The 18,178-nt window shown below is 38.4% G+C and overlaps 1 protein-coding gene across 1 annotated transcript in view; it reads left to right on the top strand.

Annotated features, from left to right (window-relative positions):
• Positions 1–1,847: 1,847 nt before the first annotated feature.
• Positions 1,848–18,178, top strand: part of CCDC175 (coiled-coil domain containing 175) — a gene marked incomplete at both ends in the record, with an annotated part of 75,086 nt that continues 58,755 nt past the window's right edge. The window contains 6 exons of the mRNA XM_081291390.1: positions 1,848–2,004; positions 4,133–4,218; positions 6,004–6,115; positions 10,450–10,585; positions 13,186–13,414; positions 17,307–17,429. Of these exons, the coding sequence (XP_081147516.1) occupies positions 1,848–2,004; positions 4,133–4,218; positions 6,004–6,115; positions 10,450–10,585; positions 13,186–13,414; positions 17,307–17,429 (843 nt within the window). The remainder of the gene's footprint in view (positions 2,005–4,132; positions 4,219–6,003; positions 6,116–10,449; positions 10,586–13,185; positions 13,415–17,306; positions 17,430–18,178) is intronic.

The following is an 18,178-nucleotide window of genomic DNA, read 5'->3' as shown; positions in this document are numbered from 1 at the left end:
TGTGTGTGTGTGTGTGTGTGTGTGTTTTGTGTTTTTAAAGAGAGGAATATATATATATACACACACACACATATATGTGTTGGAAAGATTGACTATTACACTGTACTCTTGTTACTTTGTTTTTCCTATTTCATATGTATTTGCATACATGTGGATTTTTTACCCTTTTATTCAGTTGCGGTATTATTCATTTGTTTAATGTTCTTTTAATTTGAGGTTTGAGACTTATTTTCATTCAACAAACATTTACTGCATGGTTATAGAAAGAACCTCTTTGGGTCCAATCACTTTCTAAATTGTCCAGAAGCACCAATTTATTACATTCCACAGAATCCAATATATAAAGACCACTCGGGTCAGTGTTAGCATCTTTTCTTTGATGAAGACTGAAATTGAAAATGAATTAAAAGTGGATTTTTATGAGAACAAAGCAATTTTCTCTTTGTTTTACAACTTCAGAAGCATCAGGAGCTCCTCTGCCCTGTCCACAACTTATGGCATGAAGCTTGACAGCTTCTTGGAAACCATAAGTCTTGCTCACTGAATACGAGTTTAGAAGTGGCTAGATTCTGAGGTGCTTGAATCTGAAATGTCCCTTGTTTTCAAAGCCCATGGCACTATTGAGATAGGGTAGGATCTTTCTGATGTGAAACCTAGTGGCAGGAAATTAATCACTGGTAGCGTGCCTTTGAAGGGGATACTGTGACCCTGCCTTCCCTCTCTCTGCTTCATAGCTGCCACGAGGTGAGCAGTTTCACTCCGTAGCCAGCTTGATGCATGATTTTCTGTCTCTCCACAGGCCCCCCAAAAGTAGTCAACTGACCATGTATTGAAACCGTGAGCCAAAATAAATCTTTCCTCTTTTTAAGTTGATTATCTTGGGTATTTTATTACAGCTATGCAAGACTGACTAACACATGTGGATTTTGGAGAATTTTCATAAGGTTGTGCTGAGAAGGGCCCTTATAAGTGAACAATAACGGGCATTTTTTTCTTTTTTAGAATCTCTTTGAGGAATAATTGAAACACACACAATAAATTGGACATGATAAGTTCTGATTTGGTGAGGTATGACATATATAAATAGCAATAAAGTGATCATTTAAATGAAACTAATGAATATATTCTTACACAAGGTGTCTCTGTGTGTGTATGTACCTGTAAAGTCTACCCATTATTTTTAAGTTACCAGGTTATTACTTTACCATTGAATTAGAGATTTTGTACACCCCATGTGTTGGGCATAGCATTAAGATCTCAAGTAATTTAACCTTTACAAAAATTCTATGAAGGAAGAGCTACTATTACCAACTGTACTCTTTCAGAACTGGGTAAGAACAAAACTAGCTGGAGAGGCGGTCTCAAGAGACCTTCCACGGGTAAGTGGCGGACCTCATTTAGATCCACTAGGATCCATGCTCTAAACTACATGGTGGCTTGCCTTCTAAGTTGTTTCACCGCACGGATGTCCCATAGGTCATTAGTAAAAGTGTCTTACTATGGAGTCATCCTTCCAGTTCCACTTAACTCTTTTTTTTTTTTTTTGAGGTTTTTTTTTTTTTACATTTTTTTTTATTGGTTGTTCACAACATTACAAAGCTCTTGACATATCATATTTCATACATTAGATTGAAGTGGGTTATGAACCCCCAATTTTACCCCAAATGCAGATTGCAGAATCACGTCGGTTTCCACTTAACTCTTAATTCTTGGCGATAAATTTGGAGAATCCGGGAGGTACCCAGCCCACAGGCGGGCCACGAGGGGGCGCTCGGGGATCTCAGCGTCCTCGTTGCCCTGGCAACCACCGTGCTCCGGCCTAGGCGGCTCTCAGCAAAAGTGGTAAAATGGACCTGAGCTCTTGGATGTCAGAGCTGGGTTCCGGCAGCCAGAAGGTGAAGAAGGTCGCCGTCTCCACCGGCCCCTCCCTGGAGTTATGCACCTTCCCCTCTACCCTGGGCTCCTCGGTCGCGACTGCTGCGCTAGAGCAACTCTTTGTTGTGGGTGAGAGGTCCCCGGGTGACTGGAGCGAAGTCCCCTCGGGAATGGCGCGTAGGGGGCAGGGACGATCCCTGGCCAGGGGAGCATCCCTGACCAATGCAGAGGTTTCTTCCTCTCCTTGAAGGCTTGGGGGAGAGGCAGTGAGGAACTTCAGTGCTCTGATGCAGACAGGGTGACTTGACCTAGCTCATTTTAGTGGCTGGGGAAAAATCCTGACTTCCATGACCTGAGTATCCATCTGCTTTTAGATTATGCCTTACTTCAACTGTCTCTTCCTGCTTTTCTTTTGCAAGTTAACTTCCTTTCACATTTTGCTATGGCAAATGGGGAGTTTAATAGTCAAGTGGGAAAGGAAGTGTTTAAAGAAGCGCCTGTTGTGTTGGGCAAGGAAAATTAGATTAAAAATGTTTTGGAGATTCAGACCAAAAAGGACCTTAGCCAGGTTAACAGACTTCTCCAGCTAGAAAACTGAACTTGTTTGTCCAAGAAGGGGCATTTCTTTTTCAGTGTGAACACCATTTAAGCCAAACAATAAAGCATCTCATTGGTGCACTATAATCATTTTATTGTTTCAAAATAATCATTGATTTCTGTTAAAATGTTACTGTTAGTTTAAAGTAATTTTATTTTTTCTTCTTCAGGATCTAGTTTTTAACAATTCATATCAGATAGGCTTGGGCAAGTATTATCATGAGGAATGTTAATACTAATGAGACTTAAATTATTCCTATGTATTCAAGGTCATGGTCAATGACTTTGAGCTTAGACCTCAATTTTTTTTTATGTGCTTGGTTTTGATATTCACATGTTCATTCAACTCTATGATAAATAATTTTTCTGCTAGTATCTGGACCCTCAGAAAACTTTTCATAAGGAAAAACTTCCTGGGGCCTTCTTGTTCTGAGTGTGTTATAACACAGATGATGCCCCCATTTACAAGGAGAAGCAAGCTTGTGCTCATTCACTCCATAAAACAAACAAAAGAAAGGAGATAGTAATACCTATGCTTCTTTCACACACTTGTGTGCAAATTCACCAGCAGGTTTTCAGTTGTCTTGAGAACTTAGTTCAGAGAGTCCATGTTCCCTGAAACTGAGAACATTCCTATTCACTTTTCTGAAAGATAGGAAGAGTCTGGGCCCTGGAGTCACACTGCTTGGGTTTGAACCCACACTACCATGATCAGGTCTGTGACTTTGCTCATGTAATATGACCTCAACAGCTTCCTCTCTTCTCTCTTCTCTTCCTTTGATGCTTTCTTTTCCTTCCTTCTTCCCATTCAGTATCTATCTTGTTTTTACTCTTTGCTAACATTTCAGAAAGCCCCTCTTTTCAGGGGATTTCTATTTACAAAGTATGAGGGCAATGGAGATATTAGTAAATATATCAAAAAATAAAAAGGAATAGAAAATTCTATTTCACACCTACTGGTTTCACAAATAAAATCTCATTCCATTCCTCAAATTTTGGCACAGAAGCAAAAATGATATAATTTTTTGGTTGTTGTTGTTTGTTTTTTTGGTACTGGAGATTTAACCCAAGGGTACTCTACTAAGCTACACCCCCAACCCTTTTCATTTTGTGACAGTGTCTCATTAAGTTCTCAAGGCTGGCCTTGAATTCATGATCTTCCTGCCTCAGTCTCCTGAGTCCCTAGGATTACAGGTGTGTGCTACCACACCTGGCTACCATAGTGGGTTTCGAAAAAGTTGATTAAATTTCTGTTTCTGGCAAAATATCCTTTTAATTTTAGTATATATTTACATGTAGAAAACCATTCTTACTCAAACCTATGCTGTAGACATGTTAGCTTTATCCCATTTATATCCTATAAATGTGTATTGCTTTTTTTATCCTATTCTATTCAGACACCTTCTTTCTACCATTAAGATTTGCAAATATGGATCATTAGGAGGAGTCTGTCCTCAAGGTGCACAAAATATATACCTAAATTAGAATAGTATGTAACAGGAAACAAAAGGTACAAGAGAAAATCATATAAAGTACAATAGAAATTCAGAAATAGAGGTAACATCCAGAGTTTGAATCAGATCATAAAGATTTAAGTAAGATTATAGCAGATTTCAGTATGTAATTAAGAAATCTTAATTTTCAAATCTTTTTTTTTCAGAAAAATCTCTGCAAAGTGACTATTTTAAATGCAATGAAGAAGCTAGGATCTTTCTTAAGGACATTGCTATAGCTGTTAAAAAATTGGTATTGTATTATCTATGAAAGCTATTTTTTCAATCATCCACTTAGTTATTCATCAAACTTTAATTTAGCACCAACTCTGTTTCAAGGTACTTAAATAGGTGAATAGGAAAAATATTTACTTTGAGTTAAAAAATATATATTTTTTAGAATTTCAATTTGCTAAGCATTCATACCAGTATTGATTGCTGCCTGCTTTTTTTGTGCAAAGAGCTGAATTATGGGGGCTGTTCTAGGGCTGAGGAGAAGTCCACTCAGGAAAAGCAAATAAGTGACAACAGAGATCAGCTAGTGGGTGCGCCACCCTGACAAATACTTGGGATACCAGATGTAAGCACTACTTAAAACCAGCCAACCAACAAGCAAATACCAAACTACAAAGAGTCTCTGGGAAAATCATATGCATGGTGTCAATTAACTTAGTTTTCTATGATGCAATTATTTTCATAATTGGCAAAAGATTGATATCTACCCCACTGAAGTAGACTGTGCTATTAGTGAAAACAAAAATGAAAACTCTTTTAATTATACTCACCTGGCCAGTATCAAAGATATGTTTTTATGATTTCCTTCAGAAGTTTCACTGACATGTGTCAGTTTGTCATCTCTGGATGATTTTTAGGATGCTTTCTTGGTGGGGTCAAAATGATGCAATCTCTCCATTTAAAACTACTGGATAAGAATCTACTATATATCAAGCATCTAAAAATGTAGAAAATGGGGTTGAGTCCACAGACTGCTGATAAAAATTTCATTATATTTTATATAATTATATGTTTATACATGATAATATTTACATACTACATAGTCATACTTTATAGTCCTACTCAATGAATAGATCCATGCAGACACTTGAAGTTCATGTGTGTTTGCTACACTAGGGGCCTACTGGAACATTTTCTCCTGCTTGCTTTTTTAGTTATGTTTTTCTCCAATATCTGGTATGTATTTATTTAATATCAGAGCCATGAAATCTCTTAAGTAACAGAGTTAAGTTCCTCCACTTTTAAAAGTAATAATACTCACTATTATAATAGTAATACATGTATACTCTGGAAATTTTAGGGAAAAAATAGAAAATTAAAAGAAGAAAGTAAAAATCACCATGATCCCACTACCTTAGAATAATTAGTTAGCTCTTTGAGGAATATCCTTTCAACCTTGACTCTTTTGTACAGAAAAGTGATCTTGCTATATATACAATTTTGTAATCTGTTTTTTAATTGGTAAAATATGACAATTTCTCAGATCATTCTAATAGATATAGCTATTATGACCATTTATTTAAAAGGTGATTTATCTATTTTATTTTTTTACTAACTGAATTTTTAATAGTTTATACTTTTTTGAAGTAGCCCCACCTTAAACTTACCAACCAACCAACCTCACTTGGTTATTTGTTTGGATTTAGAGATGTGAATCAGAGAACCATTATTCTCTTTATGCCTAAACATATTTTTGTAGGCAATTTTCATTTTTTTAGTAAGTAGCTTTCTTTCTCCTTGTTGGACTCTTTCCTTTCTGAATGATTGAAACTGCACACAAAGAGGATAGATTTCTAAGTAGAAGAAAATCAGCAGAAACTAAAGGATAAATTAGCAATGATATCTTAAAAACCGATTATAAAATATGTTCTTGTTGCACTTTCTATTCCAAATAAAAATAATGGCAGAAGATGTTTAATGAAAGTTAAATATTGGCCCCAGAAAACACTTGTAGAACATCATTCAGGAAACTAGTTTATTATTTTGGTGTCTGACTTTTTAAAAATATAATTTAAATTTTCAGGAAGAAATGAGAAAGTCCACAATTGACCTTCTGGAAATAGAAACCATGGAACTCAGCAGACTCTACTTCCTGCTGGAGATGCTGCCTGAAAACATGATCATGGAGCTGGAAGGTGCTTTTGAAGTTATCTGCTGTAGAGATGTAGTGTGTAAGAAAACAGAACCAAGTACTTTAAAAAGAATGAGTCTGATAGCTGTTGCTTGTAAAAATACAGCTAGAAAGATTACCTGACAGGAATACAGTGACAGTGCAATCCATAACCATTTTCCCTTACATTTTAAGCAGAAATAATGAAACTTTAATTTCCATAATTTCATTTCTAAATAGACTAAACATATATGAATTAGTTCATTCTGATTTACTATTTATCCAATTAAATGAAGCAGCTTGACTGGCCTAAACCACCATTCCAACTTCTGTCTCTATGACTTTGGCAACTCTAGGTATGTCACCTTCATGGTATCATATTTCATACAGCAGAATGTCTTCAAGGTTCACTCACATTGTAGCGCACATCAGAATTTCCTTCTTTTGTAAGGCTAAATAATGCTCCATTGTATGGATTCACCACAACATTGTTCATCCATTCATCATCTGATGGACACTTTCATTGCTTCTGGTTTTTTGGCCATTGTGAATAATGCTGTTATGAACATGGGTGTACAAATATCTATGTGAGACCCTGCTTTCAAGTCTTTTGGGTTTACATGCAGAAATTGAATTGCTGAATCATATGGTAATTCTATATCTAACTTTGTGAAGATCCACCCGTGTTTTCCACATGGCTGCACAATTTTACATGACTCCCAGCAATGTACAGGGCTTCCAGTTTCTCCACATTTTTGCCTACACTTGTCATTTTCTGGGTGGTTTTTGTTTCTTCATGATAGCCATCCCCTTGAGCGTGAATTAGTATCCCATCGTGGTTTTGATTTTCCTTTCCCCAATTGCATTAGTCAGCTTTTTTGTCACTCTGATTAAAAAAAAAAAAACTTACAAGAACAACTTAGAGAAAGAAATAAAAAGTTTATTTTAGCTCATGGTTTAAGAGGTTCAGTTCACATCTAGCTGACTCCATTGCTCTGGGCCCAAGGTGAGACAGAACATCATGGTGGAAGATTGTGGTGGAGAAAAGCAGTTCAGAACACGACAATCAGAAAGGAGAGAGAAAAATGGGGGGAGTTGGTGCCAGAGAAAAAATACGTGATGCCCCCAGTGACCTACTTCCTCTAGTTACAGCCTACCTACCTACAGTTACCATTCAGTTAATCCATTCAGTGGGTTAGTCCACTGATTAGGTTAGAGTCTCAGAATACGATCATGAAACCAATGAACATCCTTGCATTGTCTCAGATGTGAGCTTTTAGGGGACACCTTATATTCAAAACATAACATAATGATTAGTGGTGTTGAACATTTTTTCATATGCGAATTGGCTATTGGTGTATCTCTTTTGGAGAAATGTCTATCCATGTTTGTGGTTGTCATTGAATTCTTTATGTATTCTGGATATTAGACACATGATTTGCAAACTTTTTGTCCCATTTCATGGATTGCATTTTTACTCTTTTGATAGTGACTTTTTTTTTTTTTTTTTGGTACCAGGATTAAACTCAGGAGCATTTGGCCACTAAACCAAATTCCCAGCCCTATTTTGTATTTTATTTAGAGACAGGGTCTCACTGAATTGCTTAGCACCTTGCTTTTGCCGAGGCTGACATTGAACTTGCGATCTTGCTACCCCAGCCTCTTGAGCCGCTGGGATTATAAGAATGTGCCACCAGGCCCGACTTAATAGTAACTTTTAATGAACAAATTTTTAAATTTTGGTGTAGTCTAGTTTATTTATTTTTCTTTTGTTGCCTTTGCATTGTTTCCAAGAAGTCATTGCCCAAAACACTGTTTTTGAAGTTTTACCCGGTTTTTTCTTCTAAGAGTTTTGTTTTTGCTGTTTTGTTTTGTTTTGATTTACAATGCTGAGAATTGATCAAACCCCAAACTTCATGCTTACTAGGCAAGTGCTCTACCACGATCCATACCAACCCATAGGAATTTTATATTTTTAGCTTCTAAATTGAGGTCTTTGATCTATTTTTTTTAAGTTGATTTCTGTATTCAGTGTAAGGGCCCAACTTCATTTCCCCAGCTGCAAGAGTGTCGATGAAGGCTCTTAGCTGACTTTCTCTCTAGGAATTGCCTTAGACAAGAGAGAGAGAGAGAGAGGCTTCACCCTAGGTTACACTTCCTGCCTAGATGCCATCTACATTCAGTGACCTGTCACTGCGAGGGTACAATCCGTGGCTCCCTCACCTCAGAGCAGAGCAGCCCTGAAGTGTCGTCCAGTCCCAGAACTCTTCACAGCTCCTGACCTCCCTTCTGTCCAGCCCTGATTTTTTCTTTAACCTTACCAGGGGAAACACTCCTAAAAGCACTATTCAATACATTTTCTAGATACAAATTATAGAATCCATTTCCCTGGGAACCCACCCTAAATGAGTGGTCCTAATAAATTAAAAAAAAAAATTCAAAGACAATCTTTTTTTAAAAAAAATAGATGTTCCAATTATCACTTGTTGTTCTCAATTCCAAATCTACACTTCAATTATTTGCTCTACAGTATGGGAGCCAGGCACTATAGATTTCTCGCTTCTCAACTAGCAGGCACAATGTTAAGCTTTGTTTGTAGAAAGTACTAGAGGAATACTGGAGGAGGATAGGATTCTCTTCCTGTATCCAGTATGGTAGGCTTGGGCAACTTGATTCTTGGAGCATGAGTAGCTTCAGCATGCCAAGGTTTTGCAATGTCCATCGGTCTGGAGAGCCCAACAGTATCCCCCAGTACCTTTTGGGTAGTTTCATGGTAAAGAACAACCAAGAAGCACCTCTCCCTGAAGAGTTTGCCCTGCACTTCTTTAGGAAATTTTGCAGTGAGTTCTGAAGCATGGCACCTCCATATGGATGGATTCTGCAACATTCAAGTGTGGAGTTCTAGTAAGTTCCACCAGCTAAGCATTTCATGAACTTCTTTGCCATTCAGTGAAAGACAGCCCTCTCCAATGAGGTCCACCTTTCAGGGCTGGAGGGGCTGTTTCCTTTTATCTCAGCCCTAGGAATGGTGACTGCTGCTCATACCTGCTATTCCTGAATTCTTTAGAGTTATCTTGAATCCTTACATTCATTCCCTTATTACTCTAATCCTCTGTTTTAGTTAATTGCTCTTTATAATAAACTTACTCTATTCAATTTATTGTAATATTTCTATCTCCTAAAGAGACCTTGAATTATAGTGTAGGTTATAAAGCAATATGCTTGATATTAGTTTAGTTTTAGACAGGGAAAATGCAAAAGTTTATGTGCAGAGAAATAATAAGACTTAGAAGAATATGCCCCAAAGGCAAAATTTAGAGTGTTTTTGCTTTATTTTCTTTCTTTGCCTTTCTTTATCTTCCATATTTGCTTACAGGAAAAATAGTTCAGAAGGAAAAAATATGTAAATTTAAAACCAAGAAAATTTAATAATTGCTTTTATGTCATAAAGCCATACTTTTTAAAGTGTGTGGTCTTTCAACCAACAGGTTAACAGTATCTGGAAACTTGTTAGAAAATGCAGTCTCTGAATTCACCTCAAACCCATGCTGTAGTATTAGAAACTGTATTTAGCAAGATTCCCAGATGACGGATATGCATATTTGAGAAGCTCTGCTATAATGAGTAATTTAACTAGTAGTCTGGGGGTGGACATGGGGGGCTAGAGAAAAATTAGCCTAGCTTTCTTAGGAGAGGTGCCACAACTTTTGTATAGCAATGGGTATTCCAGCATCTTTCAAAACAATAGTGTTCAAAAATTCACATATGTGACCCTTAATCTGTCAAACACTGACTAATTCTTTGGAGTCTTAAGAAATATGTTGATTTGTCATTTGTTTATGAATAATTAGTTCTTTAATACATTGATTCCTCAGCAAACAGAGTCTGAGGCAATAATTTTTGCACTATTACTTCCTAGGGAATTCAATCTAAAGAGGAGGGTAGAAAAGGTGGAAAGATTTATGCCCTGACTCCTGTCCATCACTGATTTAATATTTGCCATATCTGCTGCACTTTTGGTTTATACGTGGGTGTGGCTATCCAAAGAAATTCCAAACTAGAGAAGACAGGATGTCTCAGGTAGGAGGTGGGAAGTACACGAGACTGCAGGAATCAGGTACTATCAGACTATAGCTTTCGGAAGTTTTCAGAGCAATAGAAAGCTGATCACCATAGCAGCAGCACAAACCAGAGAAATAAAAATAGGTAAGATGGAGAGGGACCAAAATGGTAACAGGTGTCTGACATAATTAAAAGAATTTTTCAAATTAAGACAATTTTGTTCACAGTTTGAAATTGTGGTATCTACAAGCATGCTGTTTGGCAACTAATTTAATTAATAACATTTCCACTTTTAAGAATGTGTCATAGGTGCTCGCAAATTAAATCGTGCTGAGATACATCAAATAAACATGAGAATTCTCAGGACAGATAATGAAATAGAGTGTCTAAAGAAGAGAATAATTGATCTGACAGAAATTAATAAAGCTCTGGGGTAAGTATCTTTTAATTCAGTACTTCAGGGAGTGGAAGTCCGGAGCTTAAATGAGAAAATTGTCCCAAGGGGTTTGTTCTCTGATCTGAACTGGGGCAGGGCAAGTTAAGAGGTGCAGATCAGTCATAGGGAATGACCCAATCCTAGGCAGGAAAGCAGGAGACTGGAAGACCTGGGCCACTGCAGGGGCCATCCAGCTTCCTAGCAGCAACTATAGTTTGCTTATAAATCACACACGACCTCAAATGCCACCTGCAAAGAAAGGTAAAGGCACAGAATAGCTAAGTCGCCATTTTCACAGAATTAAGTTTATAACCACAATTCCTCCCCAAACAGAAACTCTTGTGGGGATTATAATGTAATAACATCAAACCAGATTTAGTGTATCTAGTTTAGTTCTTAAAGACATGTAGTCATACTTATAACCTACTGAATGGGGTTGGTTCCCAAAAATGTTCTATAATTTATCTGTTACAACACCTGTAGTTGCCTGAAGCTCTCAGCTTGGGATCTGACACCTGTCCGTTCCTTTTCTTTATTCCTGAGCTGTGTTGCCTCAGACCAGCACTTCACCTCATGGACCTTATTCATTCCATCTGTGAAATGGAAATCACAGCTCTTGACTCCCAGCTCACAGAGAAAGAGACACGTTCTAGAAGGAAAACAAAACAAAACAACAAAACCCTCAAGGAATAACTCATTTCTGGGAGAAAATTTGCAAGACTAATGCATAAATATCAGAATGTTTTACCAGCATGAGAAATGTTCAAAGAACTCTCACCATAGGGGAAAAAAATCTCCTTGGGAAGCTAAAATAATCAGGAGGTTGCTTGGTGCACAAGATATCAAAACAGTAGGAATTAGGTGGAGACCTCAAGGCCCAGGAACACACTTCCCAAACCAGGCCCTGAGAATACCTGTCCTGAGAGATGCTCCATGAGAAAGAATGTTCATACTTACATAAATTTTAGGAATACTGAATATTCTAACCCTGTTAGAGATTCACAATGCAGTGTTATCCATGGTGCAGGCTAAACAGAGACAACTCTATGTAGTAGACTCTCTAAGCCAATAACCAGAGAAACACTGCCAGGCTGGATATTCTTATCAACTGGTCAGCAACATCATACCTCTATATTCCTATGATTCTCAAACTTGAAAGAGCATCAAATCACCCAGAGGGCTTGTTAAAACACAGATTACTGGTATTTCGTGGGTTGTGGTGGCAGGGTGGGGGCAAGAGTCTGCATTCCTAACAAGTTCTCAGGTTATGCTGATGCTACTGATCCTAACCACACTTGGAGAGTCATTGCTGTAGCCAAATCTTTATGGAAAGGCTAATTACAGAGAAGGAAGTTGCTACAATCACTTGAGGCATCTACTTTTCAAAAGAAAGATGCATCTCAAGGTTCCCACAAGCTCTGACAGGTGATAAGCATATCTCCTTTCTCAGATGGTCCTGAAAAGCTGGGGGAAAAGGCAGCTGTTTGGATGTGGTTTTGTTAGGTCCCAGGTTCTGTTTTGCGGGTGCTCTCTTCTCCACACACCACAACCCACCTAGTTAGGTTTGTTTTTGTTGTTGTTGTTGTTTGTTTGTTAACTTGCTTTGCTTTCGTGAGGCTTCTCAATTCTGGGGCGGATCCATTTCTAGGAGGCTTCCTGGGCTAGACCCACAAAGCATCTACTCTCTGACCTCCTCCTCGTGGAGCCTCTTTCCTAGGCTTCTTTTTATTGCATTTCTATAGAGTTTGACTTCTATTAAAAATAAATTTATCAACAGCCCCAACAGCCTGCTTCCATTTTCCTGAGGCTTCAAACACCACCACTGCCTCACCCCGAGTTAAAGTCCTTAACCTCAGGGACTGGAAAAAGTAAAAGGTCTTTATGTTTCAGGAGTTTTTAAAAAGTAAACTAGAGAAATGAACTAATGATCCCCTTTTCAGATCTTTTACTGTCAGATGTTTTTCCTGACATAAGGTCTCCTGTGGATGGAGGAGGCCAGCATGTGAGGTTGAAGACTCCCTTGGTCCTCAGACCTGACAGAGATGGAAGGAAGGTTGGACTGAGGTCTCAAGCATCTTTGAGACAGTAAAGATGGACTCTGCCTCCTTCCCCTATAGTTTTCGTTCAGAGGAAGACTAGCTTTCTCTTGGGCCTACCTCAGAGTGTCTTGGAGATATGATGGGATGGTTATCTTTTTTTTTTTTTTTTTTTTTTGCTTAATGACATATCTCAGGTTGATTAAGACCGATGCATATAAAAACATTCATCTGGCCAGATCCCATTCACCTGTTCAAAACTACCTTTGAATCACTTTATACATTAATCCAAAATATCCTGTAGTTACTACATGGCAATCGATGGGGTAAAGTGAACCCATATGACACTCTTGCAGCAGGTGGACAATTGCTAGGTTGACATTTGTTTTGTGTTTCCTTTTGTCCTTGTATCAACTAAATTAAGATAATCACAAACACAGCTAGAAAATAAGCATCCATTACATTTTTCCTCTTCACAAGGGTTCATCTCATCAAACACTCTTTAAATTTCTTTTCTAAGTGCCCTCCTTTTTATGCTGGGAAGGATTCTTTCTTCCCTAGTGAAAAGCAAGAAGAGATGTCGAAGCGGCATACAGAGATTGTCCTAGCACTCAACCAGCTGATGGAACAAAAAGCCACTACCACAGTTAACATAAATGATATCTGTACCAAAATCAAAGAGGATAGAAAAGAAACAGAATTGCATAAAGTACATCTGCAAGAGACAGAGGAGTTGATGTCAAAAGATAAAGAAGAATATTTGATAAGAAAACAGCAATTGGCTGCAGAAGTAAGTGGCGTGGTTTTTTTTTTTTTTTTTTTTTTTTTTAGATACAGAATGATTTAGAATCTAAGGCAGAAATGGAAAATAATCATCTTCAAGGCTGGCAAATGCTCTTTATGGTGTCTTCTGTGAACATTGGGACAGGAATAGGGTGGAAATCTCAGACATTTGGAGTCTCGTGGAGAAGACACTTGATTATATCCCAGCATCTCAATTAATGAGAAAGAATATAAGATTTGTAACCTCATGGTGACCCTTGCCTATAAGCCATATATGCAGCCATAGAGGGAAGAGGGACTTGCCACCATGTTATCTCGTTGCCTTTGGCAGTCCTGGGACTGTTTCTGTGTGGACAGGGCCAGCTAATTCAAACAGAACACCTGTTCATGCCTGCCACTTCTGCTGGATGAACCTGAAAGATCAGTGGCCCTGCAGAGGAGCTGTCCAGAGCCAAGGGCCTAAAGATCCAACAGTGTTCTGAGGCCAGCATGTAAGGGTAGGGCTGGCAAAGCTACTTCATCTTTTACTGCCCCCCAAAAGGCCGTGCATCTGCTATGCTGTGTTAATTGAAATTTACCTTCAAATGGCTTACGATTATTTCATCTGTAAAATTTCTTTTGCAGTACTTCTGGTTACTCCAGAAGAGGCAGGACTGTCTCCATATTAGGTGTACCCAGCAGCAGTCTTCACCCTCCTTCTGCAAGCTGGGTGCATGATGAGGATTGCTGTGCAGCTCCTGATGCTGCTCTTTCCAAGATAGCAATTGGCATAACCTTGGTTTATAAATGCAGCAAATCAGACTTGGGCTGGCCAGCACTACTATCTTAAATAGGAAGGGAGAGGGAGAGGGAGGAGGATGGAAAGAAGGGAAGAGAAGGAAGGAACGAAACTTGGTTAATTAAATTGTTTTTCTTGAGTCTTAATTAAAATTTAAAGAAATAAAATCTGGCAGTCACCATTGGAAATCAGGTGTGAGCTGGGTTTTTGTTGTTGTTGTTTTGTGTTTAGTTGTTGTTGTTGTTTGTGGTGCTGGTGATTAAACGCAGGGCCTTGTGCATGTGAGGCAAGCCTCCACAAACTGAGCTATATCCCCAGCCCTAGGTCTGAGCTTCTTGATCCTTAAAAAATGTCAATTCTTCAGAAATAGTTTTACCCTAAAACCATGTATTCCTGAGAATAGAGAGCTCAGCACCACTGTTTGTTGTTACTGGCATTTTTGTAAAAGAGCTATCAAGGAGCCCATCTTGGTCTGTTTGTGCTGCTATAACAAAATACCTGAAACTGGATAATTTACAAATAATAGGAATTTATTTCTCCCAGTTTTCGTGGCTGGAAATCCCAGATCATGGCACCAGTGAGTTCAGTGTCTGCTGAGGGACCAATCTCTGTTTCCAATTTGACACCTCAAACACTGCATCTTCCAGAGGGGATGAATGTTGTGTCCTCACATGGCAGAAGGCAAGACAGGGCTTAGCTAATTCCTTGCAGCCCTTTTATAAGGCCCTGAGTCCCAACCAGAAGCTTTCAACCGGCATGACTTAGTCAACTCTTGCCCCACCTGTTAGTACTACCACATTGGAAATTAAGTTTCAACATATGAATTTTGGGGACCATATTCAGACCATAGCAGAGTCTCTTGGGCAGTCTATAGCCACCAGACAGAATTTTAAAAGCCAAACTCTCTGGATCCTTTTCTGGGTTGAAACCAGCTGTAAGCCTGGGCTGCATTGCTTGAATCCACTGAAATGTGTGTCTAAAAACTTTACTTGAATTTATTGCTATAACAACGAAATGCAAATTTTAGGACAATAAGGATGAAAAGGGGTTATCCTGTTTTCATTCCTTTCCCATGACAACCCCGAGAGGCATTTGCACTCCCTCCACTGTTTCAAACCCTGAGCAGGGTTTTGTTCCCTCTCTGTAGCCCAGACACCCCCATACTGGTTCTGATCACCACATTACAGGGGCAAAGCAGGGTGTCCAAGTGGGCGTAATCAGATAAGGACCCCCATGGTGCTGGAAGGATGGGGAACCCTGTTTCCTTTTTTCACTTCTCCTGGAACCACAACAGTGGGTTGGGGTTAGGGGGAGGCATGGAATCTGATCTTTGCCCACCAGAAGGGAGGAATTTGTTATATCCACTACTGCATGCGGGCATCAGGAACAGGGCCTGCACACCTCACATGTGGAAGACATGGCCACACTGCTTTGTTGAAAAAATGGATTTCACACTTTATTTAAGCCCGACAGGGATGGATCCCCTTTCTATTCTTTAATATGAACATTAAAACCTAAGAAAAGAAGCTCAGAAAGCTTCATATAGGAAATCTGCAAACATTATAGGTTCCTCTTCAGTATTGCTATATGAAGAGTCTGTCTCAATGGTCTACAAACTTTTTCTAAAAAAGGCCAGATAGTAAATACTTAAAACCATACAGTCTCTGGCACAGCTGCTCAACTCTGCCATTTTGTCACAAAAGTAGACATAAATAATACCTAAATAAATGAAAGCAGTGTTGCATGGACAGGCAGTGGCTGGATTTGGCCCACAAGTAGCCTCCCCAGGTCTGTCTTCCTGGGAAAGGACACCAGTTAAGATGCATTCAGATGCAACAGCAAGGCCCTGGCTGAAGCTGTCTCCAACAGTAAGGTCATTTATTTTGTCCTTACTATAGGAATTCTCAAGGTGGGACATCTCCTCTCATCCCCAGGCTTGTTTTGCTCAGGGTCATTAGAAACCTGCCAGTGATAACTGGACCTTATGCTTCCTTATTCAAATGGAAAGAGGAAAACCTTTCCCCAAGCATAAGCTTTTCTCTCCTGTGTTTCATAGGCCAGGTGCAGATGGTGTCCAGCCCTGGAATCACAGCAGATCCTGAGGGAGTGCCATGTGCTAAGACACACGACAGGCCATGGTCACACCTGTTAATTACCTTACTTAGTGTGAGAAAGGAAAACCTATTACAGATGTCAGAATATCTTTAAGCCCATAAGATCTCTCCCAACACAAAATACTATTTTCTATAATTGTAATATCTTGGGGGGAAAGAATTAAGTCTAAGCATAAATGCGGATTTCTCATTTTCAATAAAACTTCTTAATCGCCAGGTTTCATTCATATGCATCTGTACTTCTGTGTAGAAAGAATTGATAATAGTCATTCAAGGTTAGTGCTTGGGGTGAAGTAGCTGGTGACTCTAATGGAGAGCCACCCAGACATATGTCCTCATAGTTCTTTAATACAGAGTTGAAATGATTTCTTAGACCTTCCCACTTAAGTCTTCCTTCATTCATCATCATCAATTTTGTAGATAAACGTGTTTGATTTTGATAAGAGGGTGATTCACTTCATTAGGGTCTCACAAGTGATCATATTATCTTTGATCTTGGTGAAACAGCAAGAAGTTGCTTGGGATTGTAAGATAACCTGTCTTCAATGATTTTGTTTATTCTGTCTTTAGTTAGTTTATTTCCCATGAAGTAATGTAACTTTTAAGTTCCTGGCAATTCTTCATTCCTCCCCTTCCTCATCTCTCCATGTCTGCTGAGCATGCTATAAATCAGGTAACCATTGCTGTGGTATTTTACTAGTAAATCACTACAAGGGCAAATATTGCTTTTATAACTTGTTATTAATGATCATTGCTATTATTTCTCTTCTAGATTTACTGTTTCAATATTTTATAATTATAGTTTGACTCATACAGTTCACTGGTCCCTGTGATACTGCAAAATAAGCAAACCCTGATTTTGTTTTATATTATTTTACTTTACTTGTTGGAATACTTAGATTGAATATGGTATACTTAGATTGTGAATTAAGTTGATAAATTTAAAAAGTTTTCTAAACTTTGTTGTGCTACTTAGGCTTTTAAATTAGTTTGTTCTGTCACTATAGATAAGTGAATTTAAAAAGATATATGAGCTTAAGAAAATAGAGACTTTTAAAAAGAAGAAAGAATTGGATAATTTACTAGAGGAAGTGTCAAAAATGAAAGAAGAAGTTATTACCACCTCAGCGGTAAGAAAGAATAAACTATGTTTTTCTCAAGCCTAAAAAAAAGCTAATTGATTTTAATTCATCTTCCTGTCTTCTGGGAGAATGCTTTCAGCACGCTTTCTTTCAATTCTTTAACTTTCTTCAAAGTGTTATGATGTGATTGTGTTTTCTTCTTGTCCCAAAGAGAATGTAGTGGAAGCAAGAAATTTGATATATCTGAGGTACAAATTGCATTGGATGAACCAAAGTACAGTGAAAATGCTGATCAAAAAACACATATAAAACCAACCAAATATATTGAGATACAGAGAGAGAGAGAGAGAGAGAGAGAGAGAGAGAGAGAGAGAGAGAACATTTCCATGAGATTGCTTTATTTACAGAACAAAATGAAAAACCTTGGGCTGATTCCTTAATTCTGAATGTGGGATAAAAGAACAGAATTTAAGCTCAGTTAATATTGGGCATAATAACATTAATTTAGAAAGGAAACTATTTGTCTATTTGAATTAGAAAATACTTCACAACTCTACATTTCTATTTAAAAAATTATTTATTGAGAATCAGTGCTGTGATTTGTACTTTGTTATAATTATTCTCTCTCTCTCTCCCTCCCTCCCTCTCCCTCTCCCTCTCCCTCTCCCTCTCTCTCCCTCCCTCCCTCTCTCTCTCTTTTTGGTACCAGGGATTGAACTCAGGGGCACTCAGCAACTGAGCCACATCCTTAGCCCTATTTTGTATTTTATTTAGAGACAGGGTCTGATGCTTAGTGC

Source organism: Spermophilus citellus (assembly GCF_964194105.1).
Source record: "Spermophilus citellus genome assembly, chromosome: 4".
NCBI classification, from domain to species: domain Eukaryota; kingdom Metazoa; phylum Chordata; class Mammalia; order Rodentia; family Sciuridae; genus Spermophilus; species Spermophilus citellus.
The sequence above is the reverse complement of the archived record's forward strand: the minus strand, read 5'-3'. Positions and strand labels throughout refer to the sequence as shown.